General features: G+C 36.3%; 1 protein-coding gene across 1 annotated transcript in view; it reads left to right on the top strand.

Moving 5' to 3' along the window:
- SLC6A5 (solute carrier family 6 member 5) overlaps nucleotides 1-10,497 on the top strand; it is a 77,616-nt gene extending 67,119 nt beyond the window's left edge. Inside the window, exon 13 of the mRNA XM_020782878.3 lies at nucleotides 1,130-10,497. Coding sequence (XP_020638537.3) covers nucleotides 1,130-1,285 — 156 coding nt within the window. The 3' untranslated portion in view covers nucleotides 1,286-10,497. The remainder of the gene's footprint in view (nucleotides 1-1,129) is intronic.
- Nucleotides 10,498-14,406: the final 3,909 nt, after the last annotated feature.

Here is a 14,406-nt window from a genome sequence, read left to right as displayed (position 1 = left end):
AGAGAAAAGAAAAAAGAAAAAAAGAAAAAGAAAAATTTTCATGCTATGGGTGACAGCCAAAAAACAGCAACAATACCTTTCTTCTCTGTCTCTCTTTCTGCCCCTTCTATTTTTTTTTTTAAACCCTATATTTCCTACCTCTTCTGGTTCCTTCATCCTTCCTTTTTTATTCTGCCCAGTGGCCTGCTAGGAAAAGAACAGATGATTCTTGCCAGAGGCCTGTCTGATCCTTTGCAGAGGCCTTTTGACATTAGTCTGAGGACTGCTGGTTGCTGGTTGCCCATCCTTAATCTGCTTTCATAGCTTATAAAATATAAGAATATGTATGATGAAAAAAACATACTGGTTGAATATTTGCCGTACAAATTAAGTCGCACTAGCTCAAAATAAATATTTGAAAGATTCTGTGTTTTAACACCATGAAGTCAAAGTGGTAGATTGTGATGGGCAGAATGAATACTTAATAGTCTGAATTGTTGAAAAAAATGTACATAATGTGTTTGGGCTATTCTGAAGAGATCTATATGTGTGATAACAAATAATGAAACAATAATACATCCTTAGGTCAAGATCTTTTCGGGGAAAATGAAGATGCAACCAGTGATCAGATCCCTACTTTGGTTGGATGTGTTAAACATATACATGCATGTCCGAGTGATTTTGTAACCAATGTGTGAACCACAGAATATCATAGAATCATTGAGTCTATAAGGCTATTGAGTCCAAACCCCTGCTCAATGTAGGTGATATGAAAATTAAAAGCTTTGTTCATTCCCAGTAATGTATTACTTTTTGGTCATCTGTACTTCTGGGAAATTTGCTAAACAAAAATACAGCATCCCACTGTTCAGACAAGTGGGCTAAATAATTGAGCACATATCCTTAGTCTGTGATGTTGGTGTCTGATGCCTGTGTCTAGGAGTTGTTTTAATGTGCTTACTGGGGAAGACTGGATAGAGAGTGAGAGTTGGTAGGGAAGACTAGATAATTGAAATCAGGACTTTTTATTCTTTGTTCATATTGCATCACATTTAACACTGATTAGCAGAATATTTTAATAGTGTTGTGTAGAGTGACTAGCACCAGAAAGTTCAACAGATTCTGATCTATTTTCCTTCTTCAATTCTAGAGGCTCAAGTTGGTCTGCTCTCCACAGCCAGATTGGGGGCCATTTTTGGCTCAACATCGTGGTGAACGTTACCAGAATATGATAGACCCCCTGGGAACATCTTCTCTTGGACTTAAACTGCCACCAAAAGATTTTGAACTGGAGACACCATGCTAGTAATCCTCCGATTTCTAGCCATGTTGTACAGTCCATTCCTTCCTTCCTTCTTTCCTTTCATTCTTTTGTTTGTTCGTTCTTTCTTTCAGTGCCTGAAAGTGGTTGGTTAAGAAGTAAGACATATTGTTGCATGCCTGTAGTAAAGAACTAGATAGACCACTTTAAGTACTGGGTTTTTGTCTTTGTGTACAGTTATGCCCAAGAAGGGATACTTTGAATGTGGAACAGTGACAATCAAACAGTTGCACGGGAAAATTGTTCTTGAGAGTGCTGCGCTGATTCTGTTCTTAGGACTAATTCACACAATATAATTTCATATATTGTTTTGGCAGCCATATGAGTGGAATACAAGTTGCTAGCACCATCTGGATGGCCCGTGAGTCCTGCCCTCTGTTTCAGTTTTGTTGAGACATAGTTGGATTGGTCTGCTGGGTACACATAATGCTATAGAGATAACAGGATAGAAGCTATCCTTACTATCTTCTTGATGTTTTTAAAAATATGTCTTTCATGTCACAGAGTCAACCTTGCACAAAAGTTTCCATAGCCTCCCTTTTTATGACATGTTATAGATGCTGAAGACAGGGCTAAATTGACAATGTACAAGAGTAAACTAAGTCACAAACAGAGTAGACTTTGTTGATTTACAATTTGATGTCTTCCATAGTTGGGACTAGCAATTAAATTTAGTCCTCTGTTTCCCTGACTATGGAAAAAGTTTCAATATCTCAGGCTCCTGCTCCACGCTTATTGATTTTTAAAGGACCTGAAATTATATGTAGGAAACATCTGGGGCAGATACCTTTATATATAAAACTGAAACTACAAAACTGAAGACTACAAACAAGCAGCTTCATTGCTATTTGAATAAATACATTTCTATATATTTACCTCAAGTTACAGTCAATCCAGTATCTTTATGAAATCTATGATTGCAATTGGATATTTACACAAAAATATCAGGGTAATAGTCTGTAGCTGACAATTCAGGAGGGCAATTCTGAAGCCAGTTCTCTTAGGCCCAAGTCTTTCCCATGCTTAAATTCTACTAATGAAAATGTTGAAATTTGATCCTAAAACACCATCTCTGAAAGCTTGTGTTCTGCATAGATGTATTCTGCACCTCTTCTTCTGCTCTCTATAGTTAGTATATTTGTCATGTACATACAGAGTTGTTGTTGGGTAGGTGAAACAATAGAACTCTGCAAGATGAGGCTTGAGAATTGTTTATGGGACTAGATTCTACCTCTGTAATGCCAGATCTAAATCCAGGAGGCCTCTATAGAAACTGAATAAAGTCCTCCACTATTTAAACCATAGAAGCCAAGCCTGGCCCATGGATTGTGCCAACATGTCTTCCATTCAGTGGCTGCTACTTACAATGGCACAAGCTGAGCAGCTTTTTGTGCATGCAAGGAGACAGCCTTTCAACCCAGTGCACTAATATAATATGCAACTTGGCAGTGGTGTGGAGGAAGATTAATGAGCATTTCAGGCTTTTAAACAGTACATGTTTGAAGAGAAAAATAAGAGCATGATGGTATGTATTTGAGATAAAGCTGTATCTCTTTTCTGAAATCTGATACAAAAGAGGGCCAAGCTGAGACAGATGGGCACCTCCGTTTTAATTGATTTCATGCTTTTTAATTACTAATCTACTAGGTTTTCCCCGTTTCCCCTTAAAAATGTTTCAGTTCTTCCAAATAGTTGTAATGTCTTCATTTTATTGGCAAACTGAAGAGGGGAAAAAACATGAGCCCTAGTTCTAAGTTTGTCCAAGATAAGTTTTCCTTGCTTTATTCACTTCCGTTTACAATCTCTCCTTCTCAAGAAGCCATCATATAATTTGTGCCTAATTTTATATTGCTACAGTAGTTGTATATCCTGGCTTCCATATAACAAACAGTTGTGAGCATTTATCTGTGTAGTTCAGCTGTGTGATTTGCCCATGCTATTTTCTTACAAAGTTCTTTATATACAGCCTTTCGATGTATTCTTCTCTTTCAGCCAGCTGGGTGAGCGAAGTAGCAGAGCCCTGATATTAGCCTGTATAAATATAGTTATTATTATTATTCTATACAATGCATAACTTCACAATGACAAATTATTCCTCAAAACAGCAATCCTGAGGTGTACATACTTTCCTTTTATTCCCTCACTCCCACACCATAGTCATTTCAAACCACCATCACAAGTTGCAGCAGTAGAGGGACAATGTATTATAAAAAAGAAAAAGTAAGATTTTAGCTTCTTGGCACAGCATCCATAAACAAGTTTGCATTGTGTTATTGCACACAGTACACCCCATAGCACTGAACTGCCATATGAGCAGTGATATACAAGTGTTAATCTGAAAATAGTTTTTTAACCTATTGAGTAGCTTGAAAATAGAGCTTGTAAGACTCCATACAAATAATCCCGTTTATTATAAATGCACTATACAATGAGGGAGAAAAATATATCGTTAATAATTGGCAGTTATTAGTATTCTCTTGTATCATACCCATACATATATGAGGTTTTTAAAAAGTGACCAGTGTTCATGTAGTGTGTACTAGTGCTGTTTTATGTCCCTATAAAATATCTAGCAACCAATGTAGAGATGGTGAGTTTTAGAGTAGTTTTGCTTGTTTCTTTCCCCCTCCTGGTGTTTGTAATATCCAATCTAACTGTACTTCCTTTCAGGGGACTGATCATAGCATATCATATCTTTCCTTTTGTCTGTTTGTCTTCACATTACAGGGTCTCAGGTAAATCTTTAGTTTGAAAATTTGTAGATGTGTCGTTTTCATCTTTTTGGAGGGAAAAGTTTTAAAAAATGGAAGCTAAAATGACTAAACTTTAATGTACATTTTAAAAAAAATTATATCTAAATAATTACATTATTTTCATATAAAATATACAAGTTTTGGGGGCATGTTCCAGTCAAAGTTAAGCCTGGGCCATTCATTTTACTGGGAAACTTTTAAACCTTGCTTAAATGGTTTGCATTAAATGAGACAAAGAATTCAGTGTGCTTAATTTTGGCTGGAAGGTTTGCCTAGAATCATTTTGCTGAACTTTCTCTTCCATAGGGCAAACTGTGTTGCCAGTTCTTTGTTGCTACTGGATGACTGTCAGTCCTTGGGCAGTGGACAGAAGCACAGTCAAACAAATTGACATCAATTGGAATGTGAGATAGATTTTTTAAATGTAATTTTAAAAATGCAAGCCCCGCCCCTACTTTAAGCACAATCTGCTGGAATCTTCTCTACAAATGCTTCAGTGGAATAAAGGGGCATGTGCAAGATCCCTTTCATTCCACTGAGCAGGTGTTTTTTTCCGCATGTTGTGTGTGCCTTTAAGGATCTTCCTAGATCCTGATGTAGCTTGAGTTGTTAAGAATGTGCACTTTTCATGAGCTTACCAGCCTTAATTCAATGCTGGGGGCATCTTTGCCAGATGATTCAATGGGGAACTCCTATTTTAGATTTGGCCTGGGATTTATTTTTTGTCTGAGCCATGCTTTGAAGATCCACACCTTGTTCAGGGCATAATGCAATTTTGTAAATATGAGTTGGAAATTAACTTTTCAAACATCAGTGTCTGGAGAAGAAAACTGTCACATTCTTGAAATGAATGATCAGCATAGATTTTGATTAAGTGGTTGATAAAATGAACTTTAGCTCAACTAGTGCTATGTGGTAGTAGGAATCCGTTTATATCACAGAGCTTTATATCATGCAATTTCTATTTTTTTCCTGTTTTCTTTACTTATTTTCAGGGCCTAGCCCAAATTTAGCCACTTAATATGTGCAAATTCAATTTCTATAGTATTTTATGATGATTAAAAACAACAATTGGTTAATCATATACTTTTCTTAAAGGGCATTCAAAGTAAAATATTATGAAATAAAAAATAAATGTTATAATTAATTTAATTGTGAGAGGAAGGCAGCTAATTCGTAGAGTAGAAGATTTTATTTTCCTTTAGACTTTATTACAAGTAAATCCAACAGTTACAGTAATAACAATATAAACTGGTAGCTGTTATGGTACAAAAGACAACATGTACCAATCTTGTTTTCCCTTACATGCTAACTTAACTGCAGACTTACAGGACAAATTACTGAAGCGTATGGTTAGTCATCATAGCTGACATTATCTCTGTAAAGGGTTAATCCCAGAATGAAATCAGACAATCATTGACAAGCATTTCAGAATTAATCTGGGTATCTGAATATGAGTATTTTCTTTGTTGCAATGATTCCAGTAACCTCAAAATTGATTTTTTTACAAGTTTTATTTGTACTTAGCTTCTAGGTTCCATATTTTGAAAATATATTCCATATTTTGAAAATATATTGAATGCAGTCATATAGTTGTGAGGAAAAATTGTAGCCACTAATACTTAAAATCCAAAAGTTTTACCGTTATGCAAAACTCTATGCACATATGCTTAAATACAATGCAGTCTTACAACTATGAAAAGCTGCAGACATGCAAATACAAAACTTCAATTGGTTGTTGTGGGTTTTTTGGACTCTTTGGCTGTGTTCTGAAGGTTGTTCTTCCTGATGTTTCACCAGTCTCTGTGGCCGACATCTTCAGAGGACTGGAGTAGGAACACAGTCCATGCTCGAGTTCCTACTCCAGTCCTCTGAAGATGCTGGCCACAGAGACTGGCAAAACGTCAGGAAGAACAACCTTCAGACCACAGCCAGAGAGCCTCAAAAACCCACAACAAGCACCAGACCCCAGCCGTGAAAGCCTTCGAGAAAACTTCAATTGTATGTAGAATAGAATTCATATAGAATAAAGGGGTTTATAGCCCAAAAGGGCAGAGACTACATTTCTAAAATATATCAAAGTTCTTAAAAATCTAAAAGCAGTGTAAGGCATAGAAAAGTATTCAATCTTTTAAAAGAAAAATATATGTAAAAAAAATTATTTAGTTCCAAGCATATTAAGACACAAAGGAAAACATTTCTAAACAGAGCTCACCTGTGCTATTTTTACAGTCTAAGTGAAATCTATTGTTTACTCTCCAGAGCTGCTTTCTTGTCTCCTTGGATAAGATGTCTCTCACAACTGGCACTTGCTGATTCTTCTGATTCAGAGGTGAAAAATCACTGGTTATTTATACTCTTATATTACTTAATTTGCTAAGCAGTGGTTACCCCATCTTTTAGCGACAGCTGTTTACTTTTTCTCCTCTCAGTGTCTAAAACAGCTTTAAAGCATCTATGTAAGCATCCTCACATAACCGTTTTCAAAACAATTGTTTTCAGCTGTCATGTGTTTATTATTTTTATATCTTTTCAATAGTAAAACAAAATAGGTGGTTGCCAAAGAACTCTTTTGATCTCAGTAACCTTGCTTTTCTGGAGCCCTTTATATGTTTTCATGTCACAAGATTAAAAATACTATATTTTTAGGGCAGTTTTAGGGCAATTTTTTTTTTTTTAAAAAAAAAGCCCTCTCCCAATAATTGCTCTAACACTCTTAAGCAGACAAGGTATTAAACCTTGATGGGGGCTTATCATTTCCCCCTATATATTTGGTAGGAAACAAACCAACTGTTCATGAATGCTGAGGAAGGGTTGTAATTCAATGATAGAATTAATGCTTTAGATGCAGAAGATTCCAGGTGAAATCTCTAGCAAATAGACCCCTGGAAAAGAATCCTTTTGGAGATACACTGCTAGTTATATAAATAGCACTATATTAGATGGGCCACTAGTCTCAATCAGTGGCTGAAATCCTGTTGCTTTGCATACTGCATTGCACTATATTAAGCCCATTGAATGAGTGAGGATTTGGTGAGTCATCTCTTCTGCCTGTTTCATTGAATCAGATGGGCCTACTTTAGTGCAATTTATGGTGCTAACTATTGGGATTTCAGACTGGTATAAGGCACCTTTAAGTTTCCATGTTACAGTATCTGTTGTTCTAGGCAAGTGTTTTCCTTCTTACGGAATATAACTGTCTGCTTCAGCACACCCTGCTACTCTTTATTTGAAACCACAGCAGTGCAAATGCAAACTGGAGCAGAGGTGGGAGACCTCAAGCTCAGGGACCGAATCTGGCCCTTCTGGGTTCAAGTCCAGCCCTCTGTGGTCTCCAGAAGGTCATGTCTTCTTCTGCATGACACTACTGTTTGGTGGGTTTTCCAGCTTTTATATTGATAGTTGCCATTCTAACAAGTTGAAATGTGTCTTCTATGACTTGGTTGCTACAGTAAGAGGTTCAAGCTAAAATGTACTGGTTCTTTTTTTTTTTGTCACACTCTCCTTCACAGCTTGAATGTGCCCCCTTACCAGAACTTTTCTGACATTGAATCTGGTCCACAAACTGAATGATATTATACTCCACCCATCCACTGGAGAGTAGACACTGTTTCCTAGGATGTCAAATAAGACACAAGCCTGCCAAAATTAAATATTTTTTGCAGGTATGTGCCAGACTCTCTCCAGCTGACATCCATCGGACTTCAGTGTGTTTAAGTTTGCCTAAATTCTTCCCAGATATTCTGCAACCTTCTCAGCTGCTTTTCTGAAAGAGAGTCTGGCTTCAGTCTTCCACTCATCCAAGAGGATTGCCTTACTAAACCTGCTCATATAATAAGATTTTCTTAAGATATGTTTCTTGGAACTGAAATGAACTGCAATGCTGACCTCAAAATATGGATGACGGAATTAGGGCTGATTTTACAACCACCTGGCATACGCTTGGCGTGAGAAGCCATTGTTTATGGGTTGCCTGCCAGTTGTGCTCAGCTGACACCACATGCAGGATTTGGCATTTGTTGGCAATAAACTCCCAATGTGTGGGGGCGCATGCTAAAATCTGGATCCTGTTTGTTGTTGCAGCTGTAGGCTACAAGCTCTTCACAAACAAGGACCCAATGTGAAAAAACTTTTCAATGGTTTTTCTGAACTTCTGTGGCTCTGATGGTCTTATAAGTTACTGCTAGCCACATAAATCTATAAAAACATTTTTTTTAGATTAAATGCCTGGTCTGGAGAACTACAAAACGTGTAATCTAGAGCAAGCATATGATGTAGAATACTTCTGTCTTTTAGGGGAAAATATATCTCTTTAAATTCTTCCTATTTTACAAATGGTAGTAATTTTCTATTGAATCTGATGGCAAAACTCCTCTTGACATGAAAGCTTCAGTTGAGGGTGCTCAACAAGAACAGTCTAATTTTAGTTTCTCTCTAGTGCCTACAGTATAAAAATCTATAAATTTTTAAAAAAGAAAAGCAGTCTTTGCTGTTCCCATCATTTCTGTGGTAAGCGAAAGCATTCGTTCATCTTAAAACTGAAGTATAGTATTTGATTCTAATTTGTTATGTAATAATAAAACATATTTCACAGCTGTTCAGATTACCTAGTAGTGACTGCACATATTCTATGAGCACTTCCTAGAGACCATCAAAGTATTTTAGTAAACTGTAATTTTAAAATATATAAAAGAGATTTTTAAAAGCCATATTTATAGAAAGGTGACATATCTATTTCTATAGCCATTGACCTTATAGGGGAAAAATTGATAATCTAATAGTGAATTGTCTATATGGCACCTTGAGTTTAACAAATGAGGCTAAGTTTTGAATAAGCCAGATGTACTGTTGTATACATTTAAAATCAGATTTAATGCAGAATATTCCACCTTAAAATTCTTTAGAGCCACCTATATAGAATGTCTGTGTTCAGCCCGGCAGTCTTTGTTTTTAAAAGGTGAGTTTACAAAAAAAGAACTTTAGCCAGAAAGCAAAACAAAAGCAAAAAGACTTGGGATATGTTTAGGCTAGCATTTCATTTGAGTTAGGCTGTTGTTTCTATTATGTTCTGCTCCAGTGATTGGACTGATAATGCTTCTGCACTGGACAAAAATAAAGAATAATGTCCTGTACTGTACTTTATAGTTTTGTTTAAACTATAAGATGTCGTTCAGCATTAATAAGCTTTTCCTTTCAATTCCCTCTTATCTTTTTTTTATATATAAGTAATTATGTGGTTTATGGGTTTATAGTGGACTCTTACTAGAAGCATTGCTTATTTCACACAGATGCTATTTTCCCCCTTTCCCATTAAAATGAACCTTTTGCAGGTTTTCTATCTCAAATGGGCAAAAAATGAGAATAAAATGTTGATGCTTGCAGTCACAGCCCTGGTGGTGTTCCTTTGCTACAGGGAGAGGTTAATCCACCAGATGCCATTGCTTGTGCTGCTCTGGCAGAACCTGTGTTCTTCGAAAATTTGACTTGAATAGGATTTCCCTACCACCACCACCGCTTGGAAGATGTACAGTGGTAATATTTCTTGGGCTGCTCCCAGGAAATATTTCAGTGAAAGTCCTTAAACATTGCCACTGACCATTTGGGTGACTCAGTGTTTTCCTAACCTGCAGTGAAAGCTATTGCGTGCAATCAACTCTGCATACTGAGCTGCCTGGAACTTACCATTCCACTCTAAACTTCAGCGAAAGGGGAGGAAAAATGTACATAATTAAGGTATTAATGGTTTCTGCCTTGGTGACACCATCAGGCAGCCAATAACCAAAGAAAGAGTGCGTGAGTGAGGGTGCTTTAGCGGGGCTGAATTTAAAATATGAAAGCTGGGCTGGACCGTGTTGCTTGAAATAGTATGATTTCGCCCACCATGTTTTAAATACATCTTCAGGTAACCATTTGCCTTATAGGTGTATTTCATTGTTAGAAATAATTCGTGTTTGACTAGAATATATTGTTGTCTGTCACTTAGAGTATATAGTGTACTTCGTGTCTTTTAGGCACTTTATCGTGGACCTATCATGGAATAGGTTAATTATTAATTACTTGCGTAATGTCATAAATATTTACAGGCATTCTATAGGGGTACTGCTGCCTATGGATAAAGATATGTACCCTAATCAGGACGTTATATTTTCACCACATATAAGCTAATGGGAAAAATACATTATGTTTCAAAGAATGCATATCATATATCTATATCTGTCTATGTATCATGCAGAGCACCTACGATAATATATTATACACTATTCATTTAATAAATCATTCTTCTTGAGGCCCTACCTCAACTTTTGTATTTATGTGTACAAATGCAATTTACTGTATTATATATTTGGCTATTATATTCTGATGTTACAAATTAAAATTTATCCTCCAATGTATGAGTTCACACAAAAAAACCTAAATAAATGTCCAGTCTTTAAAGGATATGAATTGTGACTGAGTGTACTAGATGCTTTTAAAGAAAATATTTTTTTTTCAAAAACCTTCATATTCTGCATGCTACAGACATCATTATTCAGTGGTAATAACATTCACGCACTTCTTAGAAAATCTGAGTAGTGACCAAAAAATGAAAAAGAAAACCTTCCAGTGCTCTGGGGGAAATGAAATATCAATTAGATGGTTAGAGTCTTAACGATTAGAATGCTCTGCAACATGCTGAATAATTAATTACTTATCAAAGAACTGATTGGATTTGTTAGATCTTTTTATTGCATTAAATCAATCACACAGAATATTAAATAAAAATAGAGGGAAGAAACAACATGAATGACACATTCATGGTGGTGCAGAAAGGGAAAACCAGAGTACCCACAGGATGAGCCACACTCTCTTTGGGAATTAAGCATCCCTGGAACCAGTAGATCTAAAGCTTGAGTAAATATGACTAGTAACGTGCTAAAGAAGGCACACTTTGGTCACTTCAGAAGTTAAAACGGGGCCACAATAAAATGCAAATCAGATCAGACTGCCCTTTATTTTAATAGAAGAAAGTTAAGGATGAGCTTTAAGCATACTTCCTTTTGGCTGGATCTAACTCTTCCACTTAAATTTTGACCCTTATCTGCACAGGAGACATTTTAGTCCGCAAGAACCATGTTTTGCAGAAGAATTTACACAGAAAAAATCATAGACAGTAGTAGTTTTGGGACCTGAATGAATTCTAAACAATGTCCCCAGTTTCAGGACCAAACAACTTATTAAATTGTCCATCATTAGAAACCAAGCAAGAAAATGACACTTAATCATGAGACCATGGCATGATATAGAGACATGTATAAGCCACCCGAAAAGACATTTGCATTATGCAGGGATGTAAACATAAAAACCAAACTACACATTACATACATACTCTGTTTGTAGCCCCAGCTACAGCTTTCTTGTTAGAGACAGAGCACATGGATACACACACAATTTGCGTAGGAGCTGAAGTGTAGGAATGTGGTTACAGTAAACTCCTTACAATTTCCCTTTTGGTGTCCCATACTAGCTATGCAAGGGAGACAACCCATATGGAGATTGTAATACAAGAGGAAATAGCCATCCCTATTGGTAATTTCCAGATGTGTTGGTCTATAACTCCCATCAGCTAATGGAAATTATATTGTAGGGTGTGACTACATTGATTTACAATGTGGGAAATGCCCTGGGATTGAGACAACATGGTTCTCATTGTTTTCTGTTGACCACACAACACAAAAGTCAATGCAAATCAGCATGGAATCCCCATCTATTGTTTTTTTCCTCCAACGCTGAGGCTCCTTTTTTTGACAAGCAATGGTTCAGGCACTGCAATTGCTTAAACTAGCACAGAAAAGTGTTTTGGCAGGGTGGAGAGCACCTTCAAGTACCTTGTCCCTTTCCTCTTGGCTCATGAGGGAGGACAAGCCGGATCCAGCCCTGCACTATTCACTTGCTCAGCTGGGACACAACCCCCAGCCTTTTGTGTTTATTTTTCAGCAAATGCTCTAACGGAGTGATGATGATTAGGTGACAAGAGAAGGAGGAATGGTGTAGCAGCTGGGAAGAGCAATGTTTAAATACCAGGAAGGTCAGATTTTTGCCAATAATACTGCTTCTTTATTTGTTCTTGTACCAGCATCTAGAGACACACACAGAATGAGAAGAGGAAATTGCCGTTCATCCCTCATTTACCACTAATTAAGGTAGTTCTCATTTAGCCAGGCCTTATGCATATCAGCAGGGCTATAGGAGAGCTATGTTAGCAAGCTGCAAACAAGGCTGTTTGCCAGTTTTCTGTTTTCTCCCTCCTGACTCCCTGTGTGGCCAATTAAAATGAATTTACCCAGGTGTGACTTCATAGTGGATCAATAGCAATCGCAAAAAACTCATTGTGAAGCGATTTCGTCGTCAAGCGGGCTCATCATCAAGGGGGGCACCACTGTATTCTTTTCAACCCTAATTGTTTGCTCTTTGTTGCCCATCTTTTCCAATCAATCTTTTAACATAATAACTTGTTTCTTCCTTAATAAATTCTCCAAATTCATTTCAAATTTCTTGGAAATTTCTCCAACTGGATATAATGGAGAAGTTAATGGGATAAATATTTTTCTATTATTGTTCCAAATTAGTAACATATTCTATTTTTGAAGGATTTCTTATTTTTTTAAACAATGATCTTATTATTTATTTAAAAAATATCCTCAGGTTTCCCACCAATTCCTGCAATTCCAAATTTAACCATATTCAGTTATTAACCTGAGATATAATTTCAGGCATATGTCTCATTTGATTAGTTGTACAATATAACTTTTTGTAAAATCAACTAATTCTCCCTGTTTTTGAGAGTTATACCATATATTCTTATTAATCCTTAATAATCCTTGTCCGCTCTTTTATTATTCTTTGTTACAATTTAATTAACACCTTTTCCCAAGGAAACATAATTGAAGGGTTCTGTTACCCTTTTCTCTAGAAAAAAGAAGCACTGATTGTATAAAATACAGACATATTGGCAAATATAAATGGCAAATAGATGGGCACAACATCCAACAGGTCAAGACCTGTAAATATTTAGGGGTTGTTTTTCAGACAACTGGCCTGTGGAAAGCCCCAATTGCCCATGTCATTGAAAATGCTCAAGGAATCATTATTGCCATTCTGTACTTCTTCTCCTCAAAACAGATATATAGAGCTACCATCTATATGAAAAGTATTCCAAGGCAGATACTGGCCCAACTTCTGTATGGTTCAGGCTATGTTACCAAAGAAACTATTAGGAAGCAGATCTGGGATACAACTGAACTGAGCATGGGTCCCATTTTACTCAGTGGTTGGGAATCAGAGCAAAATCTTTATTCCAGCAGATTACCTTTCTAATTTAGAATTTGTGAGCCACTGGAGAACTTTTACCTAGGCCCACTGAAATGCTCTAACTTTCGCCTTTTTTAGAGGGAAACTACTCATGTGACTAGCACTTTTGCCCCTGCCCATCTGGTATGGTGGCAACTGTGGGACGTGTCCTATTCTACTGCACATTTTATAAAGGTTCACAAAATCTATTTTCCCCCCAATTTTAAAACATTACCCACGTAGACTGATAAATGTTATACCTCTTTCTGACTCTTCTGATTCCTCAAGCGAAATTACAAGGTTGCAAAATTACAAAATTCTGTGCACTTTATACAATAGAAATCCTAACTAAATCACTGCAGTAATCAGATTAGGAACTAATGCTTAATTGTAATCTGAATTACAGTCTGCTTTGTATCAATTGTAAATATGATATGCTTTGTTACTGTATTTTAGTCTTGCACATCTAGCATGGCTGACCTATGGTTGTAATAGTAATAAAGTTAAAGAGTACAAACATAATGAGTTATATTTCTGTTATTGTGTAGGGAAAGCCTAATGCAACAAATTTTATGGACTGAGTACTTAATTTATTCATCACTAATTTTGTTGGTTGTAGTTTTTAATTAATTCCAAATAATTCTCATTTTTGAAAAATATGTCACAATTATCCCCAAAGTATCCAAATGGGATTATAAAACATAACCCATTTTCAAAGCATTAAACATATTTCAGTGCAGCCTATGCTTTTTTAAATATGAGAATCATTTATAATTCTGTTCTTATATTACAAAACATTATCATCCATTTAATTGTTTTACTCCTGCCCTTCCATTTCTGTTCTTCTTTCCCATGCTCCATATTCAGAGTTAAATTCCACATGGGCTTATTTAGTAGGACAAACAGCTTTCTCTGCCACCTATTTTAATGAGACCTGCTTTCTTATATGAATCATTTACAGTGATAAAAAGAAGACAAATAGCAGGTTGATGAGTGACAGAGAAAAATGTGTCTAAACTGTCCAGG

Source organism: Pogona vitticeps, chromosome 1 (genome assembly GCF_051106095.1).
Source record: "Pogona vitticeps strain Pit_001003342236 chromosome 1, PviZW2.1, whole genome shotgun sequence".
In the NCBI taxonomy this organism is placed as follows: domain Eukaryota; kingdom Metazoa; phylum Chordata; class Lepidosauria; order Squamata; family Agamidae; genus Pogona; species Pogona vitticeps.
This window is presented reverse-complemented; position numbering and strand designations above follow the sequence as displayed.